Here is a 26187-nt window from a genome sequence, read left to right as displayed (position 1 = left end):
TTTTGCAAACTGAAATTACTTTGGATTTGTGTGCCAGTGAAAACTGTTTTCACAACGTAACAATAGACACAAAAAGTGACTTTGTTACACTGTATTTCAGAGATCTGCATCCAAAAAATAGACAGCTGGATCCAGGATTCATACAGAGTTTCAAGTCCAATGTCTAATTGAACTGTTAAATGTTTACCATATGATATAACAATAAACATAAATGTAAGGAAAGGAAAGCAGTGTTTTATGATTGTTACTGAATCCATCAAGACGCCAACCGTGAAAAAATGTTTAAACATAGTTTCAAAAATCTACTTGTTAGTTTTGTAGCTACAGGTAACTGCCAAAGTGAAGGACACACCAACATAAAGTGTCTTAATAGGGCGTTGGATCACCATGAGCCAGAAATGCTTAAATGCATTTTGATTCTACAACATTCTACAAGATTATAGAACTCTATTGGAGGGATGTGACACCATTCTTCCATAAGATATATAATATTTTTTTGTTTTGTTAATTACATTTACATTTTACATTTTAGTCATTTAGCAGACGCTCTTATCCAGAGCGACTTACAGTAGTGAATGCATACATTTCATACTTTAAAAAAATAAATAAAACATTCATACTGGCCCCCCGTGGGAATCGAACCCACAACCCTGGCGTTGCAAACACCATGCTCTACCAACTGAGCCACAGGGACAATAAAGGCATTGGAAAACGCAGTTTCAGTCACGGCGCCAGAATTTTCCATAAGTATTCAACTGAGTTGAGATCTGGTGACAGACAGCCATGGCATATGGTTTACATCGTTTTCATGCTCAAACCATTCAGTGATCACTCGTGCCCTGCGGACGGGGGTATTGTCATCCTGTGGGGGTATAGCCATGGTAGCCAAAGGAATGGTCTGCCCAGCATTTTTCTACATGACCTTAACCATGAAGGGAGGTTAATTGCTTAATTAACTCAAGAATGGGCACTCTTACTGAGAGTTGTGGCTGCTTGGCGTGATGTATTATTGTCTCCAACTTCTTGCCCTGAACGCCGTAATCTTTGCCCAATAATGTTTGTTCCATGTTTGTGCTGCTACCATGTTGTGCTGCTGCCATGTTGTGTTGCTACCATGTTGTTGTCATGTGGTGTAGCTACCATGCTGTGTTGTCATGTGTTGCTGCCATGCTATGTGGTTGTCTTAGGACTCTCTTTATGTAGTGTTGTGGTGTCTCTTGTTGTACGTGTGTTTTGTCCTATATTTTTAATCCCCCGTCACCACAGGAGGCCTTTTCCCTTTTGGTAGGCCGTCATCGTAAACAAGAGTTTGTTCTTAACTGACTTGCCTTTTGGTTAAAAAAAATAAAAAATTAAAAAAAAATACCACACCTGTGTGTAAGCACCTGCTTTCAATATACTTTGTATCCCTCATTTACTCAAGCGTTTCCCTTTTTTTAGAATTTACATGTATGTTCCTGCATTATATCTTAACGTAATAATGTGAAAGAAACAGCAGATTATTATCAATGACTTATCAACAGCTCTTACATGTTGTCCACCACAGGAAATCCTCATTGGCACCCAAATTTACAGAATGACCCAATTCTATTATTGTTTCAGGGTAAGCATACAGTATGTAAGAGGGATAACAACATGGTGACTAACTGTCACGTCCTGACCAGTAAAAGGGGTTATTTGTCATTATAGTTTGGTCAGGCCGTGGCAGGCGGTGTTTGTATTGTGTGTTTTGGTTTTTGATTTTTGTTCTATGTTTTCTATATCTTGGGTTAAATCTAGTTTTCTATTTCTATGTTGGTTTTTGTGCATGACCTCCAATTAGAGGCAGCTGGTTGTCGTTGTCTCTAATTGGAGGCCATATTCAGTTGATGTTGTTTTACTTGTGTTTTGTGGGTGGTTATTTTCTGTATAGCCTGTGAGCCTTATGGAACTGTTTTTCGTCGTTTGTTTATTTTGTTTAAGTGTTTTCTTTAAATAAATTAAGAAGATGAGCACTTTACCCGCTGCGCCTTGGTCCAATCCTTATTATGTCTATGACACCAACGCTGAAAGTAATGGTTTGAGGATGAGGGTTAGAAAAGGGGATCCCTGTCACCACATTGTTATTGTATTATTACCCCTATAGTATGTAGCTTGCCTGTATTACCCTGAAAAAAATACATATAATTACAGTGAATGGTGTAACTAGGAAATAGTATGTCTTTATGGTGAGAAACAAGAACTTGTTGAATGTTTTTATCATCTTATTACCCCTTTAGTCCATGCTGTAATGTAAAGTGCTACTGATGCCTCGAAATTGAACCAACCAAAACAAACCCTAAACCTACCATATTTGATCTCATAATAATTATCATTAGAGTTGAATAGCTCAAAGCATTTACAGCTTACATCTGAATTCACTTTTTAGCTGACCTACGGTGCTAGGACCCCTAATAATGATCTGTGCATACAATGATTATAATTGACAATGTTCAGACATACTTATAATGATTATGAAAGTGTATAAAGGCTGGAAAATTGCACACATTAAAACATACGTATAACCTTTTTTATAGTTTATAAATGCTTCATAATATAATTTTTTAGAACAAGGTGTTACCAAATCATATGTCATTGAAAGTGAAGTGTCGTGGTACCTTTGGTTGTTTCTCCTGAGGAATCCTCCTTCTTTGGTTTCGACTTATCTCTGGCATTTGTCACTGGCTCTTTCTCTTCAAATTTCTATTAAAAGTTTAATTCGTAGGTTTAAAATGATTATATTGTAACATTGAATCTACATTTCTAGTCTGTTGACGATGAAGCCCATTAGCTTCCATTTTGAATAAGGGCACCTTAATGCCGAGTTTGGCATGCCTAGTTTGGGTTTAATTCATACTAAGGCTGTCATTGTTGTGTTGTGACGGCTATCTTACTGATATTGCCAATGTTACTGTACATCAGGATAGGTGATATGTTTGGAAAAAGTAACTTTACACTTTTAACATAAAAATGTCCCCTATGTTCCCGTTTCAGACCAAATCATATTTGAAGGGCCAGTACAGCCATGTTAAACAGCAGCCATAACATCACCTATTGGTCCACAATAAACTTTTATACTTTTCCAAACTGTACCTCTATAAAATTCAACATCTCGCCCAATAGACTTCATTAGAGCAAGATCACACAATGAGACAGCACAACAGTGGTTGCTATCTTGGATTTTATGGAAGTACATATTTTCATAGTAGCCTACTCAGCATAACCCTAGTCATCACCCACCTTTAGTTCTTCCTGTTTTTCCTGGTGAATATACTCTCCCAAGCCCTTCTCTGGTTTGGAAGGAGATGGAGCCGCAATCTGTGGATGGAGATTTGGGTCAATAATACATCAACAAATTAGTGATTTCACTAGATCCACAAATGTACACTGAACTTTGTATTGTTTTTCACTTTACATAGTTTATGTTCAAAATGTATATTACAACTAAAACATGCTAGATCTCAACCTTATATAAACATAAACTAAGACATTTAGCTTTGACCTTGAAATGAAACATGGTACATTACAGGAACATGATCAGCATGACCACTGAAGATGTAAATGATGTAAGTGTGTCTTACCCTCTCTGCCCTCTCCTCATTCTTGCCAACATGAGTACATGATACCTCCTCTGGTGGGCCTAGAATGGAGGTTGAGATATAGGACGGTAATAATGGCAGGAGAACAGCAGCAAAAGGGAGAGGCAGTGAAATCAGATACAGTAAAAACAATGTGTGTATGAAATGTATAATCTTCCACCATTATATCACCCACACACCCAGTTAAACACATACTTGTGAAAACAACAATTATTTAATGAAGATCCTTATTTGGTCGATTTTACATTACTGTTTCAACTTGAATATTTTTGTGAGTTATGACATTTAAATCCTTTACATTTAAGTCATTTATCAGACTTGAACTGTAAGGGCAATGACAGGAACTGGTATGAAGAACTTGAAAGTAACTGTCCAGTGAAAATCTCAACTTTAAAAGTTCATATTCTGTTAACTCGGGGGACTAATGTAAGGTTTTGGGTGTTCAGAGCAGCTTCAAGCTGGTGAAGAATGTATGTTTTAAAATCTCAATAGTGTTTCCATTATTTTGACAGTTACCTATATGTTCCTGCATTATATCTTAATATAATATTGTGAAGAAAAAACTGCAGGAAAAAAAATAATTAATTACCTTTTCTTTGTAAGCAACGACGCAGGAGATGAGAATCAGGTACAGAGAGTGAAGGTTTTAATTGTTGACGGACATGAAATGGAACAGGAACAGCGTCTGGACAGGAACACATAACAAAAACAATAATGCGGACACAGGGAACACAACCAAGGAACAGACAGATATACAGGGGGTAATCAACAAAGTGAAGGAGTCCAGGTGAGTCCAATGTGCGCAGCTGCGCATAATGTGGGAAACAGGTGTGTATGACGACAGGTAGCCTGGCGCCCGAGAGCGGGAACAGGCGTCACATTTGTGGAGGGGAAACTATGTCCTTCATATTGTAATTAATTATAGGTCATATTTCATAGAAATCTGGAAACACTGAAAAGTTACTTAAAAGCTGTAATCCGCATTAGGTTAAAAACCCTCAAAGTGCACTATTTTTTTTTTTATGAACAATTCACATGGGGACTGAGGCACTTGTCTTCTCAAAGTGTCTGGGTTTATTGTAAGACCCTTATAATAACACATTTTTAGGCAGCTACTAAAGTACATATTGAAGAGTAATGTAAAATGCACTGAAGGGTAAGTCGTCAAATATAGTAATAAGTCCTTACCCTGAAAACGCTGCAACCTGTTCTGGGCCAACTTCCCTGGAGAGGTAGGCACTTGTGTAGTCAAGGTAACTGGATCTTCTTCTGGCAGAGGGGTCACAACACAATGTTTATCTGTCATGCTTTTCTGTACCTCCTCCTATAGCTGGCTAATCTGTTGTTGCATTGCTTGCATTAACTGCTGTTGATTCAACATGAAACCCAGTAGCATGGCTCCTGGCGCTGCCAAGCCATCAGGAGTGCCAGGCTGTGAACAGGTTTCATGCTAAAACCATTCAGTGATCACTCATGCCCTGTGGATGGGGGTATTGTCATCCTGTGGGGGTATAGCCATGGTTGCCAAAATAATGGCCTGCCCAGTATTTTTATTCATGACCCTAAGCATGAAGGGATGTTAATTGCTTAATTACCTCAGGAACCAAACCTGTGTGGAAGCACCTGCTTTCAATATACTTTTCACGGATCCCTCCGGTACTGTTGCTCATTCAATGCACCAGTTGCGGAGGTCTACTTCACCGGCCTCTAGGCACTGAACGGTGTCATTACGCACACCTGGTTCCAATTCCTCACTAATTGTATTTGTATATTTGGGCGGTTGATTATTGTTCCAATGTCCGTTGTTCCTGTGAGTACCTGTGCTGTGCTTTGGCTTTCGTGCCATTAGGATTGTGGATGTACGTATTACGGGTCTCGCCCCGTGTATTTATTTGAGGTACTCCTCAATCTTTTGTTTGGGTTTCAACCCTGTGTTTTGTATACGTGTTTGTTTGGTCTTCGTCCCCATGCCTTTACATGGCACGCTGCAATTTGGGTCAATAAAAACACCTATTACGCATTCCTGCGCCTGTCTCCCGATCCTTCACACAATGTGACAATACTTTGTATCCCTCATTTACTCAAGTGTTTCCATTATATCGTCAGTTACCTGTATGTCCCTGCATTATATCTTAATATAATAATGTGAAAGAAGCAGCAGATTAACCTCAATGACGTATCAACAGCTCTTACACAAGATGTCCACCACAGGAAATCCTCATTGGTACCCTAATTTACAGAATGACCCAATTATATTATTGTTTCAAGGTAAGACACAGCATACAGTATGTAAGAGGGATAACAACATTGTCACTAACGCTGGAAGTAAGGGTTTGAAGAAAAGGGGATCCCTGTCACCACAATGTTATTGTATTATTACCCCTATAGTATGTAGCTTGCCTGTATTACCTAAATAATACAATTACAGTGAATGGGGTAACAAGGCAAAGTTGTCTTCATGGTGAGAAACAAGAACTTGTTTCAATGGTATTATCATCTTATTACCCCTTTTATTCCATGCTGTAATGTAAAGTGCTACTGATGCCTCTAAATTGAACCACCAAAACATACCATAAACCTACCATATCTGATCTCATAATAATTCATTTTGGAGTTGAATAGCTAAAGGTATTTACAACTTTTATCTGAATTCCCTTTTGAGTTGACCTACAGTGCTAGGACCCTTAAAAACTTCTTCAGGATCAGTGTCCCTTCCACGGGAAGGTTGAGCTAACATAGGCTAATGCGATTAGCATGAGGTTGTAAGTAACAAGACATTGGCAGAAAGCTTAAATTTTTGTTAATCTAACTGCACTGTCAAATTTACAGAAGCTATTACAGTGAAAGAATACCATGCTATTGTTTGAGGAGAGTGCCCAATTTTGAACATGAAAAGTTATTAATAAACAAATTAGGCACATTTGGGCAGTCTTGATACAACATTTTGAACAGAAATGCAATGGTTCATTGGATCAGTCTAAAACTTTGCACAATCACTGATGCCATCTAGTGGCCAAAATCTAAATTGCACCTGGGCTGGAATAATACATTATGGCATTTCTCTTGCATTTCAAAGATGATCGTACAAAAAAATACAAAAGAACGGTTGTTTTGTTCTTTGTATTATCTTTTACCAATGATCCGTTATCTTTAATATTGATCCGTGCTTCCAATGCTTATAATTGACAATGCTTAGAAATACTTATAATGATTTTGAATGTGTACAAAGGTTGGAACAGTGCACACGTAAAACATACACTACCGATCAAATGTTTTAGAACACCTACTCATTCAAGGGATTTTCTTTATTTTTTACTAATTTCTACATTGCACAATGTAGTGAAGACATCAAAAGAGTGTGCAACGGTGTCATCAAGGCAAAGGGTGGCTATTTGATGAATCTCAAATATAAAATTAAGATTTGTTTAATACTTTTTTAGTTACCTCATGATTCCTTATGTGTTGTTTCATAGTTTTGATGTCTTCACTATTATTCTATAATAAAGAAAATAGTAAAAATAAAGAAAAACCCTTGAATGAGTAGGTGTCCTAATACTTTTGACCGGTAGTGTACATATAACCATTTTAATTGCTTATAAATGCTCATTAATATTTTTGTGAAGTGTCGTGGTACCTTTGGTTGTTTCTCCTGAGGAATCCTCCTTCTTTGGTTTCGACTGTCTGGCTTTTGTCACTGGCTCTTTCTCTTCAAATTCCTGAATTCATAGTTTAACATGTAAGACATTGTGACATTGAATCTTCAATTCTGGTCTGTTGAGGATAAAGCACATTATCTTCCATTTAGAATAAGGGCACATTAATGCCTAGTCTGGCATGCCGAACTTTGGTTTAATTCACATTAGGATGTGGTTGCCTTGTTGTGGTGCCTAACATACAGACATAGCCAATGTTGCATCAGGATAGGCAATATGTTTGGAAAAAGAAAAGTGACTTTACACTTTTAACATAAATAACTCCCGTATCGTCCCATTTTAACACAGGCATTAAATAATATTGTAAGGTCCAGTATATCCCCGTTTAATACATGGTGAGCAAACTGTTTCTAAATGCCCTATACATGGTTTAATACTGACTGTTAATACAAAGTATTACCCTATGTTCTTTCTGTTTATACATGGTTTATTACTGAAGGTTAATACAAAGTATTACCCTATGTTCTTTCTGTTTATACATGGTTTATTACTGAAGGTTAATACAAAGTATTACCCTATGTTCTTTCTGTTTATACATGGTTTAATACTGACTGTTAATACAAAGTATTACCCTATGTTCTTTCTGTTTATACATGGTTTATTACTGATGGTTAATACAAAGTATTACCCTATGTTCTTTCTGTTTATACATGGTTTATTACTGACTGTTAATACAAAGTTTTACCCTATGTTCTTTCTGTTTATACATGGTTTATTACTGATGGTTAATACAAAGTATTACCCTATGTTCTTTCTGTTTATACATGGTTTATTACTGAAGGTTAATACAAAGTATTACCCTATGTTCTTTCTGTTTATACATGGTTTAATACTGACTGTTAATACAAAGTATTACCCTATGTTCTTTCTGTTTATACATGGTTTATTACTGATGGTTAATACAAAGTATTACCCTATGTTCTTTCTGTTTATACATGGTTTATTACTGACTGTTAATACAAAGTTTTACCCTATGTTCTTTCTGTTTATACATGGTTTATTACTGATGGTTAATACAAAGTATTACCCTATGTTCTTTCTGTTTATACATGGTTTATTACTGAAGGTTAATACAAAGTATTACCCTATGTTCTTTCTGTTTATACATGGTTTAATACTGACTGTTAATACAAAGTATTACCCTATGTTCTTTCTGTTTATACATGGTTTATTACTGATGGTTAATACAAAGTATTACCCTATGTTCTTTCTGTTTATACGTGGTTTATTACTGACTGTTAATACAAAGTATTACACTATGTTCTTTCTGTTTATACATGGTTTATTACTGACTGTTAATACAAAGTATTACCCTATGTTCTTTCTGTTTATACATGGTTTATTACTGACTGTTAATACAAAGTATTACCCTATGTTCTTTCTGTTTATACATGGTTTATTACGGACTGTTAATACAAAGTTTTACCCTATATTCTTTCTGTTTATACATGGTTTATTACTGACTGTTAATACAAAGTATTACCCTATGTTCTTTCTGTTTATACATGGTTTATTACTGACGGTTAATACAAAGTATTACCCTATGTTCTTTCTGTTTATACATGGTTTATTACTGATGGTTAATACAAAGTATTACCCTATGTTCTTTCTGTAACAATGAATTTCACAAACATGACATCATCATGTGGTACTTTCTCAGGACCTGTTCTTCTTATCTTATGTACATGTGTCTTACCCTCTCTGCTTCCTCCTCCTTCTTGTCAAGGTGTTCAGCTAATACCTCCTCTGCTGGGTCTAGAATGGAGAGTGAGATATAGTATTGTACATCAGCATACATGCAGGAAGTGGTTAGTTTGCAGACTGCTTATGAAGTGTTTAATTGTTGTGAATTGTGTCTTCATCCTCAAAGAGCTGCATGATGAACAACTTGCCTAGGGACTGAGGAGCTGGTCTTGTCAAAGTGTCTGGGTTTGCTGCTGGCAGAGGGGTCACAACACACAGTTGCTTTGTCTTTCCGTTCTGCACCTCCTCCTGTAGCTGGCTGATCTGCTGCTGCATCTGTTGCTGCATTGTTTGCATTGACTGCTGTTGCTGCTGTTGAACCAACATGAAGCCCTGTAGCATAGCTCCTAGTGCTGCAATGCCATCAGGAGTACCAGTGCTGTGAACTGGTGTGGTGTCTCTTCCATCCCCTTCACCACCTGTTGCACCTGGTGACCCCTCATCATCAGGCTTCTCCATCACTTTAAGTCCACCAGGAGGGGAATCCACCAAAAGATGGACGGGCTGCAGCAGTCTTCTAAAGTCTGGCATGGAAAACATTGTAAGTGGTTTACTCTCTCACAAAAAAATACAATGAGTGGATGATCAACCAACACTAAGAACAGATCTCAAATTAGTCAAATGTTGGTCTCCTTACACTGGCTGTCAGTGGTATTGTTTTTTATTTATTCTCTAGATCACCTACATAGCATTGCCCCTGAAGGTTTAGCAACATTTTTGGTACATTGCAAAACATATTGTCTTCCAAAGATTCCTTGACATATCCAATACACAGTTAAAGGGCAATAAAGTGTTTATTGTGCAGGCTTCAAAATGGCTAACATGCATGAAGATGTCAGAATACAGATATGATGTCATTGTTTTAACACTATAATCACAGTTATTTTAACAACGGCGCACAACATGGTTGAATTTGACAATAAATCAGCACAATCTATATTCTGGGTTTAAATTAAAAAAAACATTTTGTTTTAATTTAACTAGGCAAGTCAGTTAAGAACAAATTCTTATTTACAATGACGGCCTACCCCCGCCAATCCTGGACGACGCTAGGCCAATTGTGCGCCGCCCAATCACAGCCGGATGTGATGCAGCCTGAATTTGAACCAGGGACTGCGTGACGCCTCTTGCACTGAGATGCAGAGCCTTAGACCGCTGCGCCACTCAGGAGCCCAAAATCACAGCCTTCTGGGAGCTAGAATAGAGATCATCCATACTCTAGGAGATAGAATAGAGATCATCCATACTTTATGAGCTAGAATAGAGATCATCCATAATCTAGGAGCTAGAATAGAGATCATCCTTAATCTAGGAGCTAGAATAGAGATCATCAATACTCTAGGAGCTAGAATAAAGATCCCCCATAATCTAGGAGCTAGAATAGAGATCATCCATACTCTAGGAGCTAGAATAGAGATCATCCATACTCTAGGAGCTAGAATAGAGAACATCCATACTCTAGGAGCTAGAATAGAGATCATCCATACTTTAGGAGCTAGAATATGGATCATCCATAATCTAGGAGCTAGAATAGAGATCATCCATACTTTAGGAGCTAGAATATGGATCATCCATAATCTAGGAGCTAGAATAGAGATCATCCATAATCTAGGAGCTAGAATAGAGATCATCCATACTCTAGGAGCTAGAATAGAGATCATCCATACTTTAGGAGCTAGAATATGTATAATCCATAATCTAGGAGCTAGAATAGAGATCATCCATACTTTAGGAGCTAGAATAGAGATCATCCATAATCTAGGAGCTAGAATAGAGATCATCCATAATCTAGGAGATAGAATAGAGATCATCCATACTCTAGGAGCTAGAATAGAGATCATCCATAATCTAGGAGCTAGAATAGAGATCATCCATAATCTAGGAGCTAGAATAGAGATCATCCATAATCTAGGAGCTAGAATAGAGATTATCCATAATCTAGGAGCTAGAATAGAGATCATCCATACTTTAGAAGCTAGAAAAGAGATCATCCATAATCTAGGGGCTAGAAAAGAGATCATCCATAATCTAGGAGATAGAATAGAGATCATCTATAATATAGGAGCTAGAATAGAGATCATCCATACTCTATGTGCTAGAATAGAGAACATCCATACTCTAGGAGCTAGAATAGAGATCATCCATACTTTAGGAGCTAGAATATGGATCATCCATACTCTAGGAGCTAGAATAGAGGTCATCCATGCTTTAGGAGCTAGAATATGGATCATCCATAATCTAGGAGCTAGAATAGAGATCATCCATACTTTAGGAGCTAGAATAGAGATCATCCATACTCTAGGAGCTAGAATAGAGATCATCCATACTTTAGGAGCTAGAATATGGATCATCCATAATCTAGGAGCTAGAATAGAGATCATCCATAATCTAGGAGCTAGAATAGAGATCATCCATACTCTAGGAGCTAGAATAGAGATCATCCATAATTTAGGAGCTAGAATAGAGATCATCCATAATCTAGGAGATAGAATAGAGATCATCTATAATCTAGGAGCTAGAATAGAGATCATCCATAATCTAGGAGCTAGAATAGAGATCATCCATAATCTAGGAGCTAGAATAGAGATCATCCATAATCTGGGAGATAGAATAGAGATAATCTATACTCTAGGAGCTAGAATAGAGATCATCCATAATCTAGGAGCTAGAATAGAGATCATCCATACTCTAGGAGATAGAATTTAGATCATCCATACTCTAGGGGCTAGTATAGAGATCATCCATAATCTAGGAGCTAGAATAGAGATCATCCATAATCTAGGAGCTAGAATAGAGATCATCCATAACCTAGGAGATAGAATAGAGATCATCTATAATCTAGGAGATAGAATAAAGATCATCCTTAATCTAGGAGCTAGAATAGAGATCATCCATAATCTAGGAGCTAGAATAGAGATCCCCCGTAATCTAGGAGCTAGAATAGAGATCATCCATACTCTAGGAGCTAGAATAGAGATCATCCATACTCTATGAGCTAGAATAGAGAACATCCATACTCTAGGAGCTAGAATAGAGATCATCCATACTCTAGGGGCTAGAATAGAGATCATCCATAATCTAGGAGCTAGAATAGAGATCATCCATAATCTAGGAACTAGAATAGAGATCATCCATAATCTAGGAGCTAGAATAGAGATCATCCATACTCTAGGAGCTAGAATAGAGATCATCCATAATCTAGGAGATAGAATAGAGATCATCCATAATCTAGGAGCTAGAATAGAGATCATCCATAATCTAGGAGCTAGAATAGAGATCATCCATAATCTAGGAGCTAGAATAGAGATCATCCATAATCTAGGGGCTAGAATAGAGATCATCCATACTCTAGGAGCTAGAATAGAGATCATCCATAATCTAGGGGCTAGAATAGAGATCATCCATAATCTAGGGGCTAGAATAGAGATCATCCATCCTTTGCTAATGCAGATACAAAACAGAGTAATGGAGAGCAAGGTAGATATGGAAAATTTAGCTAACTAGGCATTTGTGGTAAATGCATGGAGGCTGTCATATTTATGCATGTCTGCTAATATGGAATTCATTATTTTATTTGACATTAATTTAACCAGAAAAGTTACATTCAGATTTACATATCTTTTTCAAGTGAGCCCTGGCCAAGAATCTAGCATACATACAGATACACATGAGACACAACACAACATAAAACAATAATGAATGGAAGTTAAAACAGTGTCAAGTGTATAAGAGAGTTTAAAAGAGCAGGTTTAAAAACATGTGCAATCTGTGGTCAACAACCTTCCAATCTGGAATTTAAATCCATCAATCAAAATAAAATGATCGAGTTATAAGTACTTTTCCAAAGTCTTTCAAGATGATGGGGCATCAAAGCTAAAGTCACTATTAACAAACTCAGTTATTGAGTTGGAAACATTATATAAAATACAATTCTGTGATCTCAGACGGTAATGAACATGGGAGAATCTGAAATTGCATACTCCTTGGATCTTCTCTCCTCACCTCCTTTTCAAAACCCATTGGTGGAGAAGGTCAGAGGGGCGGGAACTCTGGCTTTTCCAATGGGGTTTGAGAAGGAGGCAAGGAGAGAGGAGAGAGGACACGAGGAGTATGCAATTGAGAATCTCCCCATGACTCTTTAGGGTGAGTAAAGTGCTTAAATACACTATATTGGCAGCTGCCCTAAAATGGTCTTATAGACAAACATGTACCAGTGTGTGTATCGCCTTACAGTTTAGGATGGCCTCGCTGCTAACTGATATTAGGTAGAGTGGTGATATATCTGTTGTTGGTTACAAATCTTAAAGCAGCATGGTAATGTGTTGTCACGTCCTGATCAGAAAGGGGTATTTTTGTTATTGTAGTTTGGTCAGGACGTGGCAGGGGGTGTTTGTTTAGTGTCTCGTGGTTTGTTGGTCTATGTGCTTATGTAAGAGGGGTGTTTGTTTAGAGTGTTCCGGGGTTTTTGGTCTATGTTCCATGTTAGTGTATTTCTATGTTCAGTCAAGTCTTTCTATTTCTATGTTTAGGGTTTGTTGATTGACCTTCAAATGGAGGCAGCTGTTCCTCGTTGCCTCTGATTGAAGGTCCTATGTATAGGGGTGTTTGTGCTATGGGGGTTTGTGGGTAGTTGTTTCCTGTTTTGTGTCTGTGCACCTGACAGGACTGTTTTAGTGTCGTTCGTTGTTTTGTATACGTGATTTGTTTGTTTTTCCTTCTTTTGATGTAATAAAGAAGAGGAGTATACACGTTCCCGCTGCACCTTGGTCCAATCCTTACGACACCCGTTACATGTGTATCTAGTGTGAGCAGGGAAGAACAACGAATGGTATTCTCAAGAACAAGAAATGGACTTGTGTTACAAAGCGAACATCTGAGATAGTGTAGAAGGTTGCTTTCTTGTTCTTGAGAACACAATTTGTTTAGCTTTCTTTGCATTTAAAGGTGCAATCAGCAGTTGCTACATCCATTTTTGGACTTATAAATGAATGATATGTACCCATTGATTCTTGAAGAATATAACTTAGAAATGCCTCATGAGCTTAGTTCAACTGTCATACCCCTTCAAAACCCAAAATATAAACAAAGTAAATGTAAACAAATTATATAGCCTCAAAACATGGTTAAAACTTTTGATATCATTGATGGTCTGTCCTTGCATCCATAGCTCTGTCTATGAATTTGAGAGTGGTTCCAATTCTCCTGCCCCATCACCTTGCTTTTTACCGAAACAGGGAAGGGATTGACGCCTTGTTATTGTTTCAACTACTGATTGCCGCCATAACATCAATTTGAGCTTGTCAGAAGTCATGTCATCAACCTGGACACATTGTGATCTAACACTAAGATAAGCATTAGAAGTGCATCATCTGTATTATATTTGAAGTCCATGTTAGTCCCTAATGTTTTTCCTTTGAGTAATGGACAAAATGCCTATATCCTATTGCATGTGTTGCCTATACGATTTTAATAATCTAGAAATTGCACGTTTGCATGAGTTACTCTTGTTACAATGAACATAAAAAACATCTCATCACTCATACAACTTATTACAGAAGGCATTGTATAAAATAAAGTGCATACCGTATGCAGTCTTAAGAAACTCACAAAGTTTCACATTCACTTTTTATATGTAAATCTGGAAATACCAGAAATAGCCATTTGTATTTGCACACACAACAATGTGTTTAGTGTTGAAATAGTACAGTTATAGATGTCTTTACCTTTGCCTGCCTGCTGAGTTGGGGACCTACAGTCATATGTCTACAAGTAGAGATTCAGCTGATGTTTTATAGAGATGTGGGGCGTAATCTCACACCAAGAGCAACAGCATCAGAACATGATTAACCCTATCAGTCCCGAGATCAGTATCTGACTTTCACTTATCTGCATGTCCAGCCCTTATATTTAGCCTCACAATGAAGTATTTTAGCATTTTCTTTTCAGGGCAACAAGGGCTACAATTAGAAAACAAAACTATTTGACATAAACAGTTGAATTCATGAGTGTTATTGACAACAACTTGATAAAAATGAATTGATTTATACAGCTAAAGACCAGTTACGCCAACAAGACTGCAGAGAGAGATCAGATGCAAAGTGAGAAATACAAAGATCATATCTTATAAGAGCTTCTACTGGCACATACTGTATAATGTCTAATAATCTATATAAAATATAATATATGCCGTATGTCACGATGAGTCAGTGACAATGAGTCAGTGATATGACTAAGATTACTTTGTCTAAACAACCCATTTAATCAGTAAAGTATCATTATTTAACTGTAGCAGAGCATGATTTACAAGAATTCCCCTGACTGACTAGAAACTGACTTGCGCCGACCCATCCCCCTTCAAGTCAGTCAGGGGATTTCAGATGACTCAAACTGAAACTAAAACAGAAAAAATATGAATTAAACAAAATAAAGTAACATAGATTGGATGTGTATGATTCAATACATGTTTAGGTAGTACACGTGTTTACATAAGTTTTGTGTTATTTTTGAAATTAGTGATGGGTGACTTGAGGGAGAAAGAGGGTCAGTGGAAAATTACTTTAGGATGCCGTTGCATGGGCGGGGGTAGATTTGCTTGAATATAATAACACACAATCAGCATTCATGAGTTTTATTGACAAATGTCACAACAAAAAAACAAGGTCCGCCAAAGCAATATACAGATTAAGCCCAGTTACAGTAGATGTCCTAACCGACTTGCCAAAACTATAGTTTGTTAACAAGAAATTTGTGGAGCGGTTGAAAAACCTAAGTATATGTAAACTTCCAACTTCATCTGTACTTTCTCTGCACTGCTGATTCATGAACTCTCTGCTGTTTGTTAATGATAGTCAGAAGACTGACGATATATTTCGGTAGAATGGTACTCTGATCTAGACGTTGGAGAGAAAGGCACTCGCACGCACGTGCATGAATGCACACATTCAGACAGTCAGAACACACATATTCAACACAAGGTGTATAATATTATTCAATAGCTGCTGTAAATCAATCACTGTTACCTGGTGGCCAACTACAAGAAATGTCTGACCTCTGTGATTGCCAACAAGGGTTTTGCCACCAAGTACTAAGTCATGTTTTGCAGAGGGGTCAAATACTTATTTCCCTCATTAAAATGCAAATAATTTTATAACATTTTTGACATGTGTTTTTCTGGATTTTTTTGTTGTTATTCTGTCTCGCACTGTTCAAATAAACCAACCATTAAAATTATAGACTTATAATTTCTTTGTCAGTGGGCAAACGTACAAAATCAGCAGGGGATCAAATCCTTTTTTCCCCCACTGTACACCAACCTGACAGCAGAGAGAGATCAGATGCAAAGAGAGAAAGACAAAGATCACATCTTATGAGAGCTTCTACTGTCTCATACTGAGTAACGTCTAATAATGTATATCAAATATAATATATGCCATATGTCACGATTAGACAGTGTAATGAGTCATTGATATGACTAAGATTACCTTGTGTAAAAAAAACGATTTAAATCAGTAAAGTATTGCTATGTAACTGCAGGAGAGAGTTTGATTTACAAGAAATCCCCTCACTGACTAGAAACTGACTTGCTCAGACCCCTCCCCCCCTTTTAGTCTGTCAGGGGATTTCAGGTGACTCAAACTGAAACTATAACTAACAGATCAAGCCCAGTTACACCAACCTGACTGCACATCTTCATATCTTATGAGAGCTTCTACTATCTCATACTGAATAACGTCTAATAATGTATATCAAATATAATATATGCCTTATGTCACGATTAGACAGTGACAATGAGTCATTGATATAACTAAGATTACCCTGTGTAAACAACTCATTTAAACGCTATACTTATATCTCAACTTGTTTTCTAGCAGATTAGTACAAATGTCTCAACCCATGCTCAAGAATGGCCTTTTCCCCTTCATTCAGATTACAACCTCTCACTTTCGGTTATTAGAAAATGAAGAGACCACTGCAAAATGATCAGTTTCTCTGGTTTTACTATTTCTAGCTAAGTGTTTGGGTAAAATTAACATTTTTGTTTTATTCTATATACTACTGATAACATTTCTCCCAAATTCCAAATAAAAATATTATCATTTAGAGCATTTATTTGCAGAAAATGAAAACTGGTCAAAATAACAAAAAAAGATGCAGTGTTGTCAGACCTCGAATAACAAAGAAAATAAGTTCATATTCATTTTTAAACAACACAACACTAATGTTTTAACTTAGGAAGAGTTCAGAAATCAATATTTGGTGGAATAATCCTGATTTTCAATCACAGCTTTCATGCGTCTTGGCATGCTCTCCACCAGTCTTCACATTGATGTTGGGTGACTTTATGCCACTCCTGGCGCAAAAATTCAAGCAGCTCGGCTTTGTTTGATGGCTTGTGACCATCCATCTTCCTCTTGATCACATTCTGGTCTGGAGATTGGGTTGGCCATGACAGGGTCTTGATCTGGTGGTTCTCCATCCACACCTTGATTGTCCTGGCTGTGTAGCATGGAGCATTGTCCTGCCTGAAAAACCAATCCTCAGAGTTGGGGAACATTGTCAGAGCAGAAGGAAGCAAGTTTTCTTCCAGGACAACCTTGTACGTGGCTTGATTCATGAGATGTGGGGCGTAATCTCAGACCAAGGGCAACAGCATCAGAACATGCTTAACCCTATCAGTCAAGAGATCCCAGCAAAAATTGGCTTTTCAATTATCTGACTTTAATTTATCTGCATGTCCCGCCCTTATATTTACCCTCACAATTAAGAATTTTTAAATGTTATTTTAAGGACAATAAGGGCTACAATTAAAACACAAAAAAAGTATTTGACATTAACAGTTGCATTCATGAGTGTTATTGACAAAAACCTGATGAAAATGAATTGATTTATACAGCTAAAGACCAGTGATATGTGATATGACTAACATTACCTTGTCTAAACAACCCATTTAATCAGTAAACTATTGTTATGTAACTGCAACAGAGAGTATGATTTACAAGAAATCCCCAGACTGACTAGAAACTGACTTGCTCAGACCCCTCCCCCCCTCTTTGTAGTCAGTCAGGGGATTTCAGGTGATTCAAACTGAACCAAAAACTAACATAGCAAAAATATGAATTAAACTCAGTAAAGTAACATAGATTGGATGTGTATGATTCAATACATGTTTAGGTAGTACACGTGTTTACATATGTTTTTTGTGCTATTTCTGATCTTCAGATAAAGGAGTGATGGGTGACTTGAGGGAGACAGAGAGTCAGCTCAAGACCAGTTACACAAATCTGTCTGCAGAGCGAGAACAGATACAAGAGAGAAATACAAAGTTCATATGTTATGAGAGCTTCTACTGTCATGAAGACCATAATATATAATATATAATGTATTGATAGATTGTAGATAATTGCTGTTTGTGTGAATAATATATTTTGTGTGATTAAGGAGAAGTAGAATGAAGCCTTAAGTCTCTGGGATGTTTTGCCTTATAAAGTCATAGTGGAAGTAGAGAAAAGGGTTTTGCTGAATATTAGTTTATTGGTTTGAAGAAGTGTCTTTGTACTTCCTGTGACCTGTGACCCCCAATATGTTATCTGGGGCAACAGTAGGACGAGAAGAGGAAGTTGCCCCATGTGCTATGGATCCCAGACGAGAAGATGAAGTGGCCCCAATCGCTATGGAACTCCAACCTGGTCTGAAAACATTCTGAATTATTATGTTTAATCCAATTAGGGGAGGGGTGGTAGGGTTAGGGGAAAATAATAAAGGAAAATATATGCATATATATATATATATACTGTATTATTTACCAAAAAGATATGGGGGATTGGAAATGATGCAAACAATTCCCTTGATGTAAGTAAAAATCTATCTGCAATATGAAAGCTGATCTACCCCTTAAAAAAAGGTATCATTATTTAACTGCAGCAGAGAGCATGATTTACAGAAATCCCCTTACTGACTATAAACTGACTTGCTCAGACCCCTCCCCCCCTTTTAGTCTGTCAGGGGATTTCAGGTGACTCAAACTGAAACTATAACTTGTGTAAAAAAAAATCAAAAAAGAATCAGCAAGGTATTGCTATGTAACTGCAGGAGAGAGTATGATTTACAAGAAATCCCCTGACTGACTACAAATGGACTTTAGTTACTGATTGAATGGGTTGTTTGGCCAAAGTCATTTCAAACTTAAACTAACATAGAAAAACAATTGAAGAAATCTCAATGACGTAACATATTGGATGTGTATGATTCAATTACATGTTTACGCAGTACATGTGGTTACATACGGTTTGTGTGTTGTGCTATTTCTCAAAAGGAGGCCTACTACTGTTGTGTCGTCTGCAAACTTGAAGATTGAGTTGGAGGCGTAGTCATAGGTGAACAGGGAGTACAGTAGGGGGCTAAGCACTCACCATTGTGGGGCCCCTGTGTTGAGGATCAGCATAGTGGAGGTGCTGTTCCCTACATCACCAACTGGGGGCTGCCCATCAGGAAGCCCAGGATCCAGTTGCAGAGGGAGGTGTTCAGACCCAGGGCCCCAAGCTTGATGATGAGCTTGGAGGGTACTATGGTGTTGAAGGCTGAGCTATAGTCAATGAATAGCATTCTTACATAGTTATTCCTCTTGTCCAAATAGGATATGGCAATGTGCAGTATGATGGCAATTGCATTGTCTGTGGATGTATTGGGGCGGTATCCAAATGTAATTGAGTGCAAATAGTCTGGGTAGCCATTTGATTAGGTGTTCATGAATCTTATGGCTTGGGGGTAGAAACTGTTTAGAAGTCTCTTGGACCTAGACTTGGCGCTCCTGTACCGTTGCCGTGCGGGAGCAGTGGGAACAGTCTATGACTAGGGTGTGTGAAGTCCTTGACAATTTTTAGGGCCTTCCTCTGACACCGCCTGGTGTAGAGGTCCTGGATGGCAGGAAGCTTGTAGTGCCTTGCAGTCGGAGGCTGAGCAGTTGCCATACCAGGCAGGGATGCATCCAGTCAGAATGCTCTCGATGGTGCAGCTGTAGAACCTTTTGAGGATCTGAGGACCCATGCCAAATCTTTTCAGTCTCCTGAGGGGGAATAGCTTTTGTCGTGCCCTCTTCATGACAGTCTTTTCCTTTTATAATCCGTGATGGAGTCCTTGCCACATATGTCTTGTGTCTGAGCCATTGAATTGCGACTCCACTCTGTCTCTGTAATCACGTTCTGCCTGTGTGATTGCCTTACGGTGGGAATAACTAAACTGTTTGTTTTCAACCATATTCCCAGTCACCATGCAGTGTTTAAATGAGGTGGTTCACGATTTCAGTTTTGCACGAATGCTGCCATCTATCCACAGTTTTTGGTTTGGGTAGGTTTTAATAGTCACAGTGGGAACAACATCCCCTATACACTTCCTGATGAACTCAGTCACCGTGTCCGTGTACATGTAAATGTTATTCTCAGAGGCAACCCAGAACATATCCCAGTCCGCGTGATCAAAACATGGATTCTGATTGGTCAGACCAGCGTTAAATAGACCTTAGTACGGGTACTTCCTGTTTGACTTCCTGCCTATAGGAAGGGAGGAGCATGGCGGAATCGTGATCTGATTTGCCAAACGGAGGGCCTTGTAGCCATCCCTGAAGGAGGAGTAACAATGGTCAAGAGTTTTTGATGCGCGAGTACTACAGGCCATGTGTTGATAGAACTTCGGTAGCCTTTTCCTAAATTTGCTTTGTTAAAATCCCCAGCAATAGGGCCGTCGTGGTATCGGCTTGAGGGGGAATAAACATGGCTGTGACTATAACTGAAAAGAATTCTCTTGGGAGGTAATACAGTCGTCATTTGATTGTATGGTATTCTAGGCATGTTGAACAAGAGGACTTGAGTTCCTGTAAGTTATCACAATCACACCATGAGTAGTTAATCATGAAACATACACAGCCGCCTTTTTTCTTCCCTTTATTCCTGTCTGTGCGATGTACTGAGAACCCAGCTGGCTGTATGGATGGGGACAGTATATCCGGAGAGAGTCATGGTTCTGTAAAACAGAGTATATTACAGTCCCTAATGTCTCTCTGTAAGGAGATCCCCGCACTGAGCTCGTCTACTTTATTGTCCAGGGACTGGACATTAGCGAGTAATATACTCAAAAGCGGTGGATGGTGTGCACGCCTCCTGAGTCAGACTAGAAGACCCCTCCGAATATCTCTTCTCCGCCGGCGTCTAGGAGCAGCCTCTGGGATAAGTTCCATTGCCCTGGGGGGTACGAACAAAGGATACAATTCGGGAAAGCAGTATTTCTGGTCGTAATGCTGCTGAGTTACCCCCGCTCTGATATCCACAAGCTCTTTTCGGCTTTATGTAATAACACAAAATACTTTCTGGGCTAATAATGTCAGAAATAACACACAAAAAAATAAAAATACTGCAAAGTTGCTTAGGAGCTCGACGCAGAGCTTCCATGTCTGTCGGCGCCATCTTCTGTATAATATGATGATAATATACAGGATCGGTACAGGATACACATGGTATACACTGTCCAACAAAATGCTCACTTCCATGTTCCCTCTCAATAAAGTGACACCATTAAGAAATAATAAAATATATTAATAAAACATTTAAAGTAAATGGGCTCGGTAGAATAGAATAAACATATTGCATGTATAAATACAGGAAACCACTCAACAATTTATAGTACAATATTTACACGTGTGTCAGGAAGAGCAAGTGTTTAAATTGTGCAGTACATAAATACGAAGTCTAGTAGCAGAAGTTGTGTTTAGCATGAGGTCCATAATTATTGGCACCCTTGATGAAGATGAGCAAAAAATACTGTATTAAATAAGTAATGAAAACACTGAGCTATATTGTATGCTTAAAAAAATCTGAAATTATATAATTATATACTAATACAATTGCTCAGAGAAAGATTTTGTTTCATTTATTATTTTCTTTACTCAAAAAGACAGGGGTCCAAATTATTGGCAAACCTGTTTTCAATACTCTAGCACCCTCCCCTTCGAGGATAATGACACTGAGTCTTTTTCTAAAATGTTTTATGAGATTGGAGAACACGTTGGAAGGGATCTTAGAACATTCCTCCATATAGAATCTTTCCAGATCATTGATATCCTTCATCTGTTTTTATGACCTTTTCAATTCAAAGCACATGTTATCAATGGGGTTCAAGTCTGGAGACTGAGATGGCCATTGCAAAACGTTCATTTTGTGGTCAATTAAGCATTTCTTTATGGATTTTGATTAGTGCTTGAGGTTATTGTCTTGCTGGAAGATTCACTTGTGGCCAAGAGGCAACCAGGTTTTTGCTAAAATGGCCTGGTAATGTTCATGATGCCATTTAGTTTATATGTGTGTGGGGGGGTGTCTATGTGTGTGTGGATGTGTGTGTGTGTATGTATGTGTAGGTGTGTGCTTGTGTGCGTGAGTGATTGCAGTTGGTCAGTCCAGATCAAGTGTTCAGCACTCTGATGGCTTGTGGAGAGAAACCGTCTCTGAGCCTGTTGGTCTGAGACCCAATGCTCAGATAGTGTCTGGCCATGTGGGGTACTTGATGATGCTGCGGGACTTCCTCAGGCACCGTTTTGAGTAGACGTCCTGACTGGGAAGGGAGCACGGCCCCAGTGATGTACTGGGCCATCTTCAATACCTGCTGGAGGGCCTTGCGGTCGTGGACAGAGCACTTCCCATACCAGGCCATGATGCAGCCAGTCAGGACGCAAACGATGGTACAGCGGTAGAATTTGGAGAGTACCCGGGGGGGACATAACAAATTTCTTCAGCCGCCTTAGGAAGTGAAGGCGCTGTTGCGCCCTCTTGGCGAGAGTGGTGGTGTTGTTGGTCCATGTCAAGTTCTCGGTGATTTGGATGCCAAGGAACTTAAAACTGCTGACTCTCTCCACTGCAGTCAAATCGATGGGGCATGTCTTCTGTTTCAAGAAGTCAATACAACATGCCTATCACTTTGAAGATGCAAAATATTTTTTATTGTGAAACAAACAAGAAATAAGACAAAAAACTCTATACTTTGTAGAGCCACCTTTTGCAGCAATTACAGCTGCATGTCTCTTGGGGTATGTCTCTATAAGCTTGGCAAATCGTGCCACTGGGATTTTTTCCAATTTTTCAAGGCAAAACTGCTCCAGCTCCTTCAAGTTGGATGGGTTCCTCTGGTGTACAGCAATCTTTAAGTCATACCACAAATTCTCAATTGGATTGAGGTCTGTGCTTTAACTAGGCCATTCCAAAACATTTAAATGTTTCCCCACAACTCGAGTGTTGCTTTAGAAGTATGCTTAGGGTCATTGTCCTGCTGGAAGGTGAACCTCCGTCCCAGTCTCAAATCTCTGGAAGACTGAAACAGGTTTCCCTCAAGAATTTCCCTGTATTTAGCGCCATCCATCATTTCTTCAATTCTGACCAGTTTCCCAGTCCCTGCCGATGAAAAACATCCCCACAGCATGATGCTGCCACCACCATGCTTCACTGTGGGGATAATGTTCTCAGGGTGATGAGAGGTGTTGGGTTTGCACCAGACATAGCGTTTTCCTTGATGGCCAAAAAGCTCAATATTAGTCTCATCTAACCAGAGTACCTTCTTCCATATGTTTGGGGAGTCTCCCACATACCTTTTGGCGAACACCAAACGGATTTACTTATTTTTTTCTTTAAGCAATGGCTTTTTTCTGGCCACTCTTCCATAAAGCCCAGCTCTGTGGAGTGTACGGCTTAAACTGGTTCAATGGAGAGATACTCCAATCTCCGCTGTGGAGGTTTGCAGCTCCTTCAGGGTTAACTTTGGTATCTTTGTTGGCTCTCTGATTAATGCCCTCCTTGCCTGGTCTGTGAGTTTTGGTGGGCGGCCCTCTCTTGGCAGGTTTGTTGTGGTGCCATATTCTTCCATTTTTTTAATAATGGATTTATCGGTGCTCCGTGGGATGTTCAAAGTTTCTGATATTTTTTTATAACCCAACCCCAATCTGTACTTCTCCACAACTTTGTCCCTGATCTGTTTGGAGAGCTCCTTGGTCTTCATGGTGCCACTTGCTTGGTGGTGCCTATTGCTTAGTGGTGTTCAGAACAGGTGTGTATATATACTGAGATCATGTGACAGATCATGTGACACTTAGATTGCACACAGGTGGACTTTATTTCACTAATTATGTGACTTTTGAAGGTAATTGGTTGCACCAGATCTTCTTTAGGGGCTTCATAGCAAAGGGGGTGAATACATATGCACTCACCACTTTTCCCTTTTTTTTCGTTTCACTTCACCAATTCGGACTATTTTGTGTATGTCCATTATATGAAATCAAAATAAAAATCCATTTAAATGACAGGTTGTAATGCAATTTTTTTTTAAATGCCAAGGGGGATGAATACTTTTGCAAGGCACTGTAGCCTTCTAAAAGAAGACCCCCATGAAATGGACAAAATAGAATGGGAACATATTGGCACCGCACGAAACATACACACGATGGACAATACCACTCAATTTGGCCCATTTTTATCCAAAACATATTGCAAATGTCATATGGCAAAGTGTCACACCAAAAAAATCCTATAGATGGCGAGCGCGCTCCCCCGTGAATTTTCTTATTGCAAATATAACACAAGTCAACACTTATCGAAAACTTATCACCCCCTTAAAAAAGTGCTTTCTGGACCGTTTTTCGAAATTCTTTAGATTTTTTTGTCAATTACACATGTATAAGAACTGTATGAACATACTTTTGTCATATTTTATTGACATCATTTTTTTATTTTTTATGCTTGTCCATAAGGCAATATGATTTCATAGGAAGTCAAAAGTCGAAGTCAAAAGTCACTTTGTATTCTCTTTTTTTTTGCCAAATGCCATAAGAAATGTCCAAATGAAATGTCCAATAATTTTGTTTGTCAATTATACATGTATGAAAGTATTGAATGTGCCAAATCACAGCAAAAATACAATAGATGGCGAGCGCGCGCCACCGTAAATTTTCTTATTGCAAATGTAACACAAGTCAAGACCCAAGAGTAAAATTTTGAAAATTTGAAAGTTTTTTCAAAAAACGTATAACCCCCTTAACCTGTTGGGTCTAGGGGGCAGCATTTGCACGTCTGGATAAAAAAAATGTACCCGATTTAATCTGGTTACTAATCCTACCCAGTAACTAGAATATGCATATACTTATTATATATGGATAGAAAACACTCTAAAGTTTCCAAAACTGTTTGAATGGTGTCTGTGAGTATAACAGAACTCATTTGGCAGGCAAAACCCTGAGACATTTTCTGACAGGAAGTGGATACCTGATGTGTTGTATTGACTTTAAACCTATCCCATTGAAAAACACAGGGGTTTAGGAATATTTTGGCACTTCCTATTGCTTCCACTAGATGTCACCAGCCTATACAAAGTGTTTTGAGTCTTCTGGAGGGAGATCTGACCGAACAAGAGCCATGGAACGGTGATGTCCCATTAGACACCTGGCGCGCTAGTTCATGTTGGGTACCCTTGTTCCAATACGTTATAAAAGAGTATGCATTCGTCCACCTTGAATATTATTCATGTTCTGGTTAAAAAAGGCCCTAATGATTTATGCTATACAACGTTTGACATGTTTGAACGAACGGAAATATATTTTTCCCCTCGTTCATGACGAGAAGTCCGGCTGGCTTACATCATGTGCTAACGAGACGGAGATTTTTGGACATAAATGATGAGCTTTTTTGAACAAAACTACATTCGTTATGGACCTGTGATACCTGGAAGTGACATCTGATGAAGAGAATCAAAGGTAATGGATTATTTACATAGTATTTTCGATTTTAGATCTCCCCAACATGACGTCTAGTCTGTATCGCAACGCGTATTTTTCTGGGCGCAGTGCTCAGATTATTGCAAAGTGTGATTTCCCAGTAAGGTTATTTTTAAATCTGGCAAGTTGATTGCGTTCAAGAGATGTAAATCTATAATTCTTTAAATGACAATATAATATTTTACCAATGTTTTCTAATTTTAATTATTTAATTTCTGACGCTGACTTGACTGCCAGTTATTGGAGGGAAACGATTTCCTCAACATCAATGCCATAGTAAAACGCTGTTTTTGGATATAAAAATGAACTTGATAGA

At 38.4% G+C, this 26187-nt stretch overlaps 1 protein-coding gene across 5 annotated transcripts in view; it reads right to left on the bottom strand.

Annotated features, from left to right (window-relative positions):
• The window catches only part of LOC106597511 (interferon-induced very large GTPase 1), a 39364-nt gene extending 24344 nt beyond the window's left edge, over nt 1-15020 (bottom strand). For 2 of the 5 annotated variants that reach the window (XM_045711697.1, XM_045711696.1), the window contains exons 1-9: nt 14797-15020; nt 9223-9597; nt 9027-9085; nt 7252-7333; nt 4806-4886; nt 4207-4302; nt 3600-3658; nt 3259-3336; nt 2637-2721 (exon numbers count right to left, since the gene is read on the bottom strand). In XM_045711697.1, coding sequence (XP_045567653.1) covers nt 2637-2721; nt 3259-3336; nt 3600-3658; nt 4207-4302; nt 4806-4886; nt 7252-7333; nt 9027-9085; nt 9223-9532 — 850 coding nt within the window. In that variant the 5' untranslated portion in view covers nt 9533-9597; nt 14797-15020. Of the gene's footprint in view, nt 1-2636; nt 2722-3258; nt 3337-3599; nt 3659-4206; nt 4303-4805; nt 4887-7251; nt 7334-9026; nt 9086-9222; nt 9598-10101; nt 10292-14796 lie in introns of all 5 variants that reach the window. The other 3 variants (XM_045711694.1, XM_045711693.1, XM_045711695.1) reach the window with 3 other exon arrangements.
• Between the last annotated feature and the right edge of the window lie 11167 nt (nt 15021-26187).

This window comes from Salmo salar, unplaced genomic scaffold, assembly GCF_905237065.1.
Source record: "Salmo salar unplaced genomic scaffold, Ssal_v3.1, whole genome shotgun sequence".
Classification (NCBI taxonomy): domain Eukaryota; kingdom Metazoa; phylum Chordata; class Actinopteri; order Salmoniformes; family Salmonidae; genus Salmo; species Salmo salar.
The sequence above is the reverse complement of the archived record's forward strand: the minus strand, read 5'-3'. Positions and strand labels throughout refer to the sequence as shown.